Here is a 13,059-nt window from a genome sequence, read left to right as displayed (position 1 = left end):
AAAGGGATTCGTCTACTTACACCTACCCACCCCAAATGTTACTTGGGGAAGAGAGGTCAGATGTGGGGTGGGAATATATAAATGCTAAAATGAATAACAACTTCTCGAATGAAAAGGCTTTGCCACGGTATATTATTTTGTTTAGTGTTTCCAGTACTATTATCGGTGACTGACAGGATACTGAGGAAATACTTTCTAAAACTTACTAAGAATCCGTAGGAAACATTGTGATTATCTTACACGACGAAGCAACTTGTGAACAATTTCCGCTGTACAAATTTATAGGGGGCATCAAAAGAAAATGGCGGACGATAATGGTAAGTTTCAAATTGGATAATTTAACAGCTCGTATGTCCTATTTATCTGAAATGTAAAGGCTAACTTTACATAGCTCGATATGCCATAACGTCTTACAGCTGTGTAAACGTGGTGGCCACGATTCTAGCGTATCTTTACTTTTTTTCATTGTTGAAGATAAGCCTTGGATTCAGCCGTTTCGATTTCTGACTTATGTTATATGTTCTGTATAAAAGCATTCTTTCTTCAAGTTCACCATGTAAAGCTAAAAGCTTGAATTTTATAATACTCACACGATTGCAAACAAGACAAGTTGACCTCGTTCAAATATCAAAAGAGAATGGTGTTTGTATTTTCCACAATAAGCGCAGCGCTGTGTCTTGTGTTGTTGTCCAGCAGGCTAACAGCGTTTTTATCGTGTCCGGCAGGCAGAAAATTTTCCTTTTACATCGTGTTACCATTATAATGATTTGAGAACTAATTCTTCAACAGGTCAAACATAATCTTTGTGTTTTTCAGGCTAGCCGGAGTGCTATTCAGTGCGAACCAGACATGGATTAGTTTAAACCAAGTGTACATGTAATACTCCATGTCCAGGAAGTATTTTAAACCAAGTGTAATACTCCATGTCGGTACCTCTATGTCCAGTTAGCGTGAAAAGCACTCTGTTTAGCCTGAAAAGTTCTATAGATATGGGGATCTACAGATCTATAGATTTTTCTGGGCACAAAATAAAGATTGTTGTTGTTGTTGATAGCCTGAATGGCACACTGCTTAGCCTGTTTATGGCTAATTTTCAATAACAATTATTGTATTGGTAAATTACACTATAAATTCATGGTCATAAATGGACAATTTTCTGACTGCCAGCAGGAAAGTATTTTATAAAAGCCTTCTAATTTTGATGTGATTGTGTTTTACCTGTGCATTTCTTTTTAGCATTATTTACCTTTACCTTTATTTATTATTTACCTTTTTTCAATGGTAGATCCCCAGATATATAGGTTTCAAGACTGTGAAACATCACCAGACTCTTTCTATGACTATTCACCAAGTATTAGAGATAACACTGTCCCACTTATTATTGATAATGGTGAGTTCTTCCTGATTAACCGTAAGTTCCATCTCATCTCTTTCCAAGTCGAAAAAGAAGGGTCAGAAATGGCACCTCCTTAAAAATTAAAGGCAAATTTTATTTACCAGTCAGTGTGATTTGAACCATTAGATACATGTGTATCATTGAAGGTTTTCCTGCTACGTTTTAGCGGTCAATAGAGTCTTAAACAGCTTTTTTGTTATCTTGACTGGGGCAAACCTGTCGAAAACTGGATAAAACATGGGATTTTGAACAAATTTGAAAGGCTGTAACTCCACTTGAAATCAGGTGCCTATAAATTACCATTAGCATTTTGGCTATGTGAGCAAAAAGAAACCATAAGAACCAACATTTTGGTGTCCTCATGGTGCCATTGTCAAAATACACATTAATTTTTATCTTATCTTTTACATATATTTTTGCTTGCATATACATTTCTAAATCATTTAGCCAACTGACAACTATTAAAATTAAACATATTAGGTAAAGAAAAAGTCTTTGACCTTGCAGTTGACGATAAATTTACTTTTAGTTTTAACAGATCTTCTGTTACCAATGGAGTCATTTTGTAAACAACACTTAACAAGTAGCTGGTAGAATAGATGGCACTTGCACTTTGTGTCCAGCCTTCGTGTGGGTCAAATAGCAGTTGCTGACGCATTCCTGTATTTGTTACAAACCCAGGTGGTCATTGTTGCAGGGCAGGATGGGCAATCGACAATAAACCAAGATTAATTTTCAGAAACCTGGTAGCAAAGGCAAGAGGAAAAAAGGTATTGTTCCTTCTGCAGTCATGACAAGAGGCTTCTTGCTGTAAATATGTGGTTGGTGACATACACTGTACATGTAATAATGCAGGTTATCTTTCAATGTAACATAATTTATCACAGGATGGTGATGCGTCAGGAACAAGTTACTCTGTTGGGAATGATATTGGGAACCTTGAGATGGTCAGATGGGCCTTGCGGACTCAATTTGACAGAGATGTGGTGACACATTATGAGTGCCAGGTACAACATAAGAGAAAATCAATTTGACTCTTCTTGTTCCATGTAGCTCTTGTATACTCTTACGTCAAACTCCTGAATTAGAGATAGCTACAGTGCTGACTATAGTAATATACAGCAACTTTTTATACTTCAAATTTTATTTCACACTTTTCTTCAACAACCCATATAAATTATGTTTATTAAAAAAATCGGTTAGGCAGATTTTCATTTCTGTTTGCTAATACAGTTAAAGCGTTCTTCTTTTGGTGCAAATACTAACTACTATTTACATTATGTACTGTCTTGTAAACAGGAGCAAGTCTTTGATCATATCTTCAGTCATCTTGGAATCAACACACCAGGAAGTGTCAATCATCCTATTGTTCTGACAGAACCAGTTTGTAACCCTAACTACTGCCGACAATGTAAGTAAAATACTCGACTGTGTCAAATACAGCACCTTTATAATATTTTTAGTCAGAGGTAGCATAGTGGTGAGAGCACTCGCCTCCTACCGATGTTTCTCCAGCTTGAATCCAGGACCCAGTGTCACATGCAGTAAAAGGGCTGAGTTTGTCACTGCTCTCCTTGCTCCAAGGGGATTTGTCTCCAGGTTCTCTGCTTTTACTTCCTCCACAGCAACCCACAGGTTCTAAACTCTGATTCGATCTTGATGTCTGGACACTTAATAACGAGCTTGTCAGAGCTCATCTGTGTTTCATATGTAAAATTAATAAAGATTACATTTACATTTTTTCCATTATATAGGGGTTTAGAATTTGTGCAATTTCTGTTACTTCATGCATTAATTATTTTACTTAATTATTGTTTTTCTTTTGTTTCAGCCATGTCTGAGCTGTTGTTTGAGTGTTACAATGTTCCAAGTGTGGCTTATGGAATTGACAGTCTGTTTAGTCTATATCACAACTTCCCAGTTACAGGTCAGTAGCTGAATAAATCATATGCATGTTATTTTAAATACTAGTCCTAGAAAATGTGTGTACTTCAGAAATATTAACTTCAGTTTCTGTGACCACTTTAATTTGTAGTAGCAGTCATATCAATAACTACTTATTAACCAAGGGTGAGGGTTTAGCGGGAAAATCTTAAACCAAGACCTTGCCGTATCGACTGAGAGATAGCGAGGTCAATACAGCAAGGCTGAGATTTGAGATTTTCCCTTAAAGACCAAACGTTCGAGGTTAATAAGTTGTTTATTATATGGCTTTTTGCTTTAGTTTTACGGGCCTGTAATCGGCCTGTGGGTAGTACGGGAGAGTAATGCCCTACAATTGGCCAATCAGAGCATGCGTTTTATCAGCTACAAACACCAGCCATAAACACCAGCCATATAATAATTTCTCATCGCATGTTATTCTGTACCTGAGATGATAGAGCTATTTGACGGGAAAAACAACATTTTTAACTTAAGGTTGTCCCCAGGTCAGATTTACTCAGTGAGTAAAGGTAAAAGTTAAGTCTGCATGCATTTCAAGTGGCCCATGTGGCTGGCGCTTATCCCAGTTTCTGTAGCATGAAATGTCTAGGAATATTTCTACTCCCCCCCTAGATGGGATGTTAGTCCATCACAGGGTTACCCATTTGTACACCTGGGTGGAGAGTTAAGTGTCTTGCCCAAGGTAAAAAAAAAAAGGTAAAGTCTGCTTGCGAGCCAAGTGGCCCATCAGGCCGGAGCTTATCCCGGTTTCTGTAGCATGAAGTGACTAGGAGTATTTCTACTCCTCCCTGGATGGGATGCTAGTCCATCACAAGGTTACCCCCAGCATTAAGTTCGCTGGTACCCATTTATACACTTGGGTGGAGAGAGGCAGTGTGAGAGTGAAGTGTCTTGCCCAAGAACACAACACAATGTCCCCGGCCAGGGCTCGAACCCGGACCATTTGATCCGGAGACGAGCGCACTAACCATGAGGCCACCATGCCTCCCTCTTGCCCAAGATCACAACAAAATGTCCTCAGCCAGAACTCGAACCTGGACCACTTGAGTGACAAGTGCACCATGAGGCCAATGTGCCTCCACTGTACCTCAGTGGGTAGAGCCGGGAAATTTGGGTCAGAAAACTGCTGTATTGTGAAATCACTTTTTGTTTAGAATCAAATAATTCTAATGAACTTGTAATAAAATGTTAAGTTGTATATCATTGCAGATGAAACCACTGCATTAGTAGTGTCATCTGGATGTCAAGTCAGTCATGTCCTACCAGTGTTGAATGGAAGACTGGATGCCAGCAACTGTAAGAGGTCTGTTGCCACTGCAAATTATAATTTCCTTCATAACAATGATTGATTGAGTAATCTATGTGCAGGGCGTGGTTAATAAATGTGATTTAAGTGGCTGCACAAGTAGACAACATTAGGCCATGCTAGTTTGCTTGCTTTTAAATATGATCTGCATTTCTACCATTGCTAGGCAAGAGGTTCTTTTGTTAATTGTTGAAAATATGTTTTCACAACAAACTAAAAAAAGAGACATTGTAAGAACTGTCTGGTTTTGACTTGAGTTTAATGACATGTATGATGTAAGTGCACTACTGACATTAAGTTTTTAACTCAATGTTTTATCACACAGGATTAACCTGGGCGGAGCTCACGCCACATGGTACATGCAAAGACTGTTACAGTTGAAACACCCACATCACGCCACACAGATCACACTCTCAAGAGCACAGGTGAATATGTCAACAGCTTCATAGATTTACTTACAGCCAGCACGAACAACAGTAGATAGGATTTGCTAAATACGCTCTAACCTTGTGCTGCTTAATATTTGTCATTTTCTCAATTAAACACCCCTAATGTGTTAAATATGTCAAACGTAGCCTGGAGGATTCATCATTTATTTGTCTCCTGTAGTTTATTCATGAATGCTAGTGTTTATTAGGCAAGCCAAGGTGTTTTTCAGTAAGTTGTTCCTGCTAACTTTCCCAAGTCACAAGTATGAGATTTTTATTCTGGAAGTGCCAAGATTTTCTAAGAAGATCTGACCATAAGTCTCATGCCTGGGGGTTGAAACTTCAATCTCACACCTTCTTCACTCCAAGGTTTGATGCTTCTCTTCCTCTGAGCTCAGCTTTCACAGCTCAGCTTTGTGGGCAAGGCTAGGTATTTTAATGCTGTGGATTTCTCAAGTAAATTACTATGCTGCACCATGCCGCTCCAGGTGCCCCTAATTTGACTGTGCCACACCTCTCCACATCACACCACACCATCTATGCTATGTTTATAAATTTTATATGCTTTGCAAACTGGATTGAAGTGTAGGCCTCATGAGCTGCCACTGTGTTTGAATTCAGGTATGCTACTGGCAGTCATTTTCAGAGTGGGGTGGACTATTTAAGTGTTGTTTTTGTACAGGAATTAGTTCATGGCCACACCTCCATGGCCACAGATTACTCCAAGGAGCTTGATGAGTGGGCATTGTCTGATTATTATGATGAGAATGTGCATAAAATTCAGCTGCCATATGCTCAGGTGAGATAAAATTTAATTTGTGATAGGTGGTATTGACATCAATTAATTTTTTGCTGACATGGAACAGAGGATTGGGTGCTAGCATAGTGTGGAAAGGCTCCTGGTTACTACATTTGTAAAAAAAAGAACGGTTGAGAAACTTGTGACATTCTATGGTCAGCCTTGCCACTAGCACTATTGGACAAGTGTTACTTTATGTGTTGTGTGAATAGTTTTGTCTTATTTATCTTTGATTCTGTTGTTTATTATATAATAACCTTAAGACCCCAAGGGTGACACAGCTGCATTTGGTCGGGTGGAGGTTTTTGGGGGTTTATGTGTCAGGCTTTGGTGCATGTAGGATGTTATTTGATCTACCTTTTATTCACCGTTATGTAACCTTATTGTGTCAATTAAAACATATGTTGGACTTGACTTACCAACGTACCTATGCCTGATAACCTTTGACTGTGTTTGGTTGTGTAGTGAAGGCAAAATCTTGCTTTTTATGGCCCTGTTTCCACCAGCAATGAACATGAAAGAGTGTGAACCATGGCTGGAATATTGCAGAGATCAGTGAGATGATGTTCAACAACTCACTGTGTGCCAGTAATTTAAGCAATTCAGATTGGCTTTTAAGCTACAGTGTGGGACTCAAAGCCACACTCTGTACTGTTTATGGGTCCAGTGATCGACTAACTGAGTTTTGATAATACAGTGTATCTAGCATATGAAATAGATGACATTAGGGATATGGAAAACATACAGTACTGCATCTGTGAACTCCCACAGGTCCAGGCACCTCAGAACAGTGGGCCAAAGAGTGAAGAAAAAGAAAAGCTAAGGAGGCAGAAACAAGGAAGGAGATTACAGGAAATAAATGCCAGAAGAAGAGAGGAAAAGGTAGAGCTGTTTTTCAAATTTAAAGCATCTTTCGAAAACTAAATGTACAACCTGTCATTGTTTTCAAATTTAATGCCAATGTGGAAGTTACCAATAAAGGTTATTCAATATTGTAACTGGTTATTTAAGCTCGCAGAAGAAGAAGACAGACTACAAGATCTTATGAATATTCAGGAACTGGAACTTGAAGATAGTGAGGAATTCCAGGTACAGTGTCAAGAATATACCGGTAATATGAAAAAAATTAACGCTAAGTTTGTTCACGGACCGTCTATAATCTGTAGCGAGCATAGAAAAAACCGTGGGGATTGAACTGGCGTGAAAGAAACGGTCACAGACAGACTAGATAATGTTTTTCCTAATCGCCAAGCCAAGGTTGTGGTTCTCCCTTGACAGAGGAGAGCCGCGCAAGCTTAACACACCGTAATTTGACAAATTACGTAACATCATGTGTAGTACACGTTTACAAAAAGGCGAAGACTTTTGAGAGAGTTGCAGGGTTCTGACTAAACCATCTATTTGCCCGCAAAGCAAGCTTTCCCGCCTTTTGGGCGTGTAAGAGTAGGTGTCAGACTATAGGTCAGAGTAAATAAATAGGGGGGTGGGGTAGGGTCTCCCTTCACCCTCCTCCTCCGCCTCCAGTTTTTTGCCCGACCCCCAATTTTCTAGCCGTCAAAATTCTAATTCGTAGGGGAACGCTTGTTTCACAGGCTAGGCATTTGGATATTAGACTGCTTTCCAATGGGGACTGCCTGTGCGTGTAAAAGAAGTGATGCCATCTCGAGAAGCGTCGCGAACAAACAAGGAAAGAAACGAGGCGGGTCTAGTATTAGTGACAATTTGTACATGTTGGTTCTAAAATAAACCTTCTTTTTTCAGAAAGCGTTAACTGCAGCAGGGTTCCAGAGTCCTGAGGTAAATTCTCAGCTGTCTGTCTTTCCGTGTGTGTGTGTGTGTGTGTGTGTGTCTGTCTGTCTGTCTGTCTGTCTGTCAGTATTATCATTTGCCCGTCTGAACTTCCTTTCTGATTATCGGTTTGGTTTCATCTGATTTCTTTCTTTAAATGAAACGCTTTTCTCTTTCTTTGTCAGGCATTGCAAGCTGCAATAAAGAATCTGACATCCTCAGTTAAGAAACGAAAGGACAAGATTGTAGCAATGCAGACAGCTTTGGAATTGGACTCTGAGGTGATGTAGCCCAGCGTATCCTTGTCAACTTTATTTGTTAGCTGTGCTAAAACAATAAATTAAATTAATTATTAAGATAATGAAATCTTTACCATCGCATACCGTCAGGTCAAGGAAAAAGACGAAATCATAGACGTTGTATCTGAGCCACCGGTCGAAAACAAAAAGAGACAGCGGACACCCAAAGGAGCGACTGCGGCGGACGAGAAAAGCGGGAAGAGATTAAGGGAAGATAAGAAACAAGAAATGCAACACAAGAGCCACGAGGAAGTACAGAGAGAGGAAACCTTTAAAACATGGCTAACGGGTTTACACAGGAGGAGAAAGGTACGTCTCTCAAATACGATTATGTTGAGCTTGTTTCTGTTTGGGTAATAAAAATTGAAAACGTTTTCTGATTGTTTCTTTCTACATAACTTACGTCAGTGTTTTATTTTGTCAGGAAATACTTGACGCCCGTCAACAGCGCGTTCAACGAAGGGAGGAGTTAGCAAGCAGACGAAGTCACGCGTCTCTTGAAAGAATGAGGATTTTGTCTCAGCTGGCGTATGATCCCAACGGTAAGTCAGCTCAGTCAAATGTTGGTATTTTGTTTTGTTTTTTTTTTCCCCTAGTTCAGAATCTTCTTGCTACTGTTCGACAAGCTTGAGCTTTGTCAATCAACGAAGCTGCCAGATTGTCAGTTTAGATTGATAAGCAACTAGGAAAGCCTCTGATTTGGGATGTTTACACTTAAAAACGTGTTATTAGAAACGTTGATGTTATAGAGATGCTCTAAACACAAACAAGGGAATATTAAAACCACTCCGTTCAGTGCGACTTACTGGGAAGACTAAAAATTAATAAGTCTTTTTTCCCTGCGATATTTACATCTAGATTAGGAACCATCAGGTCTTAATAGGAGTATGAGTATGACTTTCACGCTCAAATTATCACCTTCCCAGAGCCCTCGCTCTCGCTCTCGGAGGCTGTAGGAACGGGATTTGCCTGGCACGCGATGTCTTTGAGTTTGAAAAAACTACAGTTGTAATGTACTTGGATACGAAGCTGAGCTCTCAATTCCTCTAAATCCTTGACATTTTTAGAATTCAAGACTGATTTGTGATTAACTGAATGAACGGTTTGTGTTATAGTTCGTGACGATGGTACGACAAGAAGTACACACAAGAAACCAAAAGAAGATACTTTTGGACAAAACGATGATGATTGGATGGTGTATAGATCCATTGTGAGTGAATAGTCCAATGTACCAAGTACAACCAATCAAAACGCTCAGCTGCTGTTTAATGCTCAGGGGTGTTCTTTCGTATTGCCGGTTTTCACATGACGTCACTAAAATTCAAACTACAAAACTATTGATCTTCCTGAGATTTTACTTTAATGATGTATAAGAGCAGCTGAAAACTAATAATCATAGAAAGTTTTGCTCCGAATGGGTCCTTGGTTTTGTGATAGACTGCGCTTGAATTTCTAAGCTTTTGCGTGACGCGGCATTTACATGACGCGAAGAGAGCTGTCATGTTGGTTAAAAAAGGGACTTATTGCGGGGAATTTGGCTATCTGAACAATTCTTGTATTAGAAAAAGTATTATTTTAATGTTTTTGAGTTCCTCGAGGGATAAATGCACGCTTTTGTAGCAAAACTCAGTGACAGATGTTTCTGTTGGTTTCCGGCCGCCATGTTGGTGCCCATCCGGATGGGCACCAACATGGCGTCTCCATACAAATCTCTGTAAATTTAGGTAAAAAGTTTTTCCGCATATCTTGCATAAGAAAAATTGTTGTGACCCGAATCTTGGCGAGAGTCTTGGCATATTTACCTTCTTTCTTTTCTCAGATTCTGGACTTTATCTGTTCAACGGTTTTGAATTATATTTTAATCTATTTTTTATGGCGTGACACTGAAAACCACTAATACACACTACATCCTACACTAGTATAAAGACTTGTGTGTACGTACGAGGTTAGGATAATGCACGGTACATCACTCAAAAGCATCGTGTTACTAGAATTGCAAGGTATATTGCAATTGTAGTTCATTGTCATTAGTTTATACCGACCCGCTTTCTTAACGAATGGCCTTCCATCGCATCTGCAATCTCCAACATATCCTCCCCTCCCTGCCCTCTCCTTTGTATCCTCTCCCCACTTCCTCCCCTCTCCTTTCCCTCCCCTCTCCCGGAGAAAGATCATGCATCGAACGCATCGAAAATGATAACGACAATGATGACGATTGTAACAACTCTTTTTACCAACTACAGAATAAAGATGCTGGTGACTCCGATAGCGAAAAGGAACAGGAAGAACTCAACGAGTTGGAAAACTTGCTGAAGAAACACGATCCCGACTTTTCAAAGTGAGTGCGGCAGAGTGAAACTTGTTAGTTGAATTCTTGTTAATCACTTTCTATTTGCTAATTTGTCTTTTCTTATGTAAAAGTACACTAGGTGCCCGGGACTTGGTGTCCAAGGGTTTTTTGTGCCCTTTTTGCCCAGAAAATGTCTGGAGAAGTTTGAAAACCAACGATTAAATGTCCACCTTTTCCCTGAAAACAGCACTGAACGGAAAATTAGTTTTTGATATCCATTTTCCGGATGAAGATGAAGCAACCAGTTTGGCAAACGACAGGAAGTCGCTTTATTTTGTCCTTACGGAAACGCTATCGACCGGATAAATCAATATCCACCGGATAGCGTGGTTTGCTTTGTTAACATTTACCCACTGGATAGCATTGTCCAGCCTTCGAACAACTAGGGAATTTATATTTTACTTGACAGTGACGCCTTTCTTCCCTTTCGTGATTTAATATTCATATCTCATGTACCGACCGTTACCTTTCATACCGCTTTGAAGACGTTTTGGAGGCAAACCGGAAACCGCTGTTGACTGGGCAGAGTATTATCAACTACATCTTGGCGTGGAAAGGATAAGGTAATACAGACAGTGGTTTCTAACCCACATAGCAGGCGTTTTGTGTCGGGTAAACCAACATTTCGAATCGCTGTCGAAAGTTTGTTTGACTTGACTTTTTTTACAGAGCTTTCTCACTGGTTCAAAGAAAGTTCCCTTTTACACTCCAGCCTGGCGAAACAAGACCCTTTAATTTCTTTCAATCTAGAAGAAGCAAGGTCCAAGCTAAAAGTGACTCACCGTCAAGCGTTTTCCCGCGCTCTTCACCAGTGACGTTCGTGTTTCGTTCCTCGCGTTACTTTGCGACTGTTCTGATTGGCCAAATGTGGTCACTATATACAGGGTTTGTGCTTGGACGGTCGTTTAATTTAGTTTCACAACAGTAAAAAATTCCTCTCTATTACTTTATTCTCATCTGATCGCGTGGATTCAGTTCTCTCACGTTGTGAAACAATGTCTGTGTTTTCAGAGTACCCGAGATAGTATACCAACCATCCATGCTGGGCATTGAACAAGCTGGGATTGCAGAGACGATAGATTTCATACTCAATCACTACTCCGCAGATCTACAAACAGCTCTAGTACAGGTACCACGTGGCTACTAGTTTGATTAAAACTTAAAGGGCCATTGCCATGGCTAGTTTGCTTTGTTTTTGGTCAAAGCAGTGTTTGATTGCACGCACCATACTCCTACAATACCAAGATGATAACACTATTAAAGGACGGTCGCGCGAAAATTTCCAGTAGATGGATTTTTTTAAAATTTAAACTGCCGCCAGATATTGAGTTACTTGTGTCAGAAATGCAAAAAAAATTGGGGGTCACCGACTCCGTTTCAGAGATAAAACGTGTGGAAAACTACCCTTATTTTGAAATATTGGCACATATAATTCAGCATGGTCTACGGGGGTTTATAGTTAAAAATATCGAAGGTGAGTCAACGGAGACAAACGATCTTAGTCACATTTTGTGGAAGTGGGTCTGTTGCGTGAATAATTCTAAATGTTGCCAAGTTTTTCTCAAAACTTAACCTACCAAGAGGCATTTGTAACCGCCGCACAGATAAATGAAGAGCTAAAAAGAACGGTATTCGATGGTACATTTTCTAAAAAATTCAAACTTCTAATCGATAGATTTTCTTCATTTTTTCACTTAACGTAGAAAATCGGTAGAGAAATCATCCATCAAAAGAAAAATAGAGGTCACGGAACGTCCAAGATCGTTAAATCCAGGCAAAGCTATAGCAATGACCATCTGCCCTATCATTGTTCATTTTATTACTTAGCGCGCGCTCTCGGTGCATGACGTGACGTGTGGATTTGCGTGCGTTTTTAGCTTTTAATGCTTTTTCCGCCAAACCACGACGTCAGGATTTTAACACTTCCGCCAGAATTTATCATAACCCATTGTAACACTCTTAATTTTTATAGCTTCCACGCACTTTATATAATTTATAAGCAACTAACTTTAAGGCATATTGCAAGGTTCTATCAAGATGTCATTCAGTTTCGTCTATGATACTCTCTCCGATGTCGAAGAACAATACGAACTCGTACGTTTGATTATTACATGTAAAACCCTTCACCCCTACCCTAGAGTGATTTACACAAGAGTGGATCCCATGTTCCTTCTTTCAGAAAGTGTTTGTGACTGGAGGAAATACAAAGTTTCTAAACTTTCAAGAGCGCTTGGAGAGGGAACTCCTTGCTATCCGACCATTCCAGTCAACATTTAAAGTTTTCAATGCAGGTAAACCAACTAGTTATGTTCAGATTATCGCGTGCACTTCCCTGAGCTAAGTATTTATAGTATCTTGGCTTGAATTGTTTCTGCAACGTCACCAAGGCAGACGTTAGCACTCAGGTGGGTGAAGACTAGAAACTAGATAACATTGACCGACACGACTTGATCATACTGGAATTTTTTTTTTCCGAAGTGACAGCTGGAAATACGTCTGCGTTCACAGGCTAAGGTATTTTCAAAGAGGTTAAGTGATGTGACCGTCGCGTTCCATTATTTTTCGCAAAGTTATGGAGCGAGCGGCATCCATAAATCTGCAAACAAAGAACGACACCAATATTCCCTAATGGATAAACTATTTATTATGGCGGCTCTTGTAAACTGACTTCTGCTGATGAATCAGTACTGCTTCCCCGCGATCCTTCCTCGATAAACGAGCTCGCAAAAGTTAACAGTTACTACCGTTT

General features: G+C 39.7%; 1 protein-coding gene across 1 annotated transcript in view; it reads left to right on the top strand.

Annotated features, from left to right (window-relative positions):
* The first annotated feature begins 249 nt into the window (after positions 1 to 249).
* Positions 250 to 13,059, top strand: part of LOC110064610 (actin-related protein 5-like) — a 13,822-nt gene continuing 1,012 nt past the window's right edge. Inside the window, exons 1-20 of the mRNA XM_089275064.1 lie at positions 250 to 317; positions 1,286 to 1,390; positions 2,078 to 2,166; positions 2,284 to 2,403; positions 2,696 to 2,807; positions 3,228 to 3,323; positions 4,550 to 4,643; positions 4,972 to 5,071; positions 5,757 to 5,873; positions 6,645 to 6,755; positions 6,885 to 6,962; positions 7,635 to 7,670; positions 7,847 to 7,942; positions 8,051 to 8,269; positions 8,385 to 8,502; positions 9,076 to 9,170; positions 10,204 to 10,298; positions 10,796 to 10,873; positions 11,322 to 11,439; positions 12,490 to 12,601. Of these exons, the coding sequence (XP_089131190.1) occupies positions 302 to 317; positions 1,286 to 1,390; positions 2,078 to 2,166; positions 2,284 to 2,403; positions 2,696 to 2,807; positions 3,228 to 3,323; positions 4,550 to 4,643; positions 4,972 to 5,071; positions 5,757 to 5,873; positions 6,645 to 6,755; positions 6,885 to 6,962; positions 7,635 to 7,670; positions 7,847 to 7,942; positions 8,051 to 8,269; positions 8,385 to 8,502; positions 9,076 to 9,170; positions 10,204 to 10,298; positions 10,796 to 10,873; positions 11,322 to 11,439; positions 12,490 to 12,601 (2,005 nt within the window). The 5' untranslated portion in view covers positions 250 to 301. The remainder of the gene's footprint in view (positions 318 to 1,285; positions 1,391 to 2,077; positions 2,167 to 2,283; positions 2,404 to 2,695; positions 2,808 to 3,227; positions 3,324 to 4,549; positions 4,644 to 4,971; positions 5,072 to 5,756; positions 5,874 to 6,644; positions 6,756 to 6,884; positions 6,963 to 7,634; positions 7,671 to 7,846; positions 7,943 to 8,050; positions 8,270 to 8,384; positions 8,503 to 9,075; positions 9,171 to 10,203; positions 10,299 to 10,795; positions 10,874 to 11,321; positions 11,440 to 12,489; positions 12,602 to 13,059) is intronic.

Source organism: Orbicella faveolata, unplaced genomic scaffold (assembly GCF_042242905.1).
Source record: "Orbicella faveolata isolate gen_17 unplaced genomic scaffold, um_ofav_v1 contig_36, whole genome shotgun sequence".
Classification (NCBI taxonomy): Eukaryota; Metazoa; Cnidaria; class Anthozoa; order Scleractinia; family Merulinidae; genus Orbicella; species Orbicella faveolata.
Note: the sequence above shows the minus strand (reverse complement) of the source record. Positions and strands in the feature narration are given on the sequence as shown.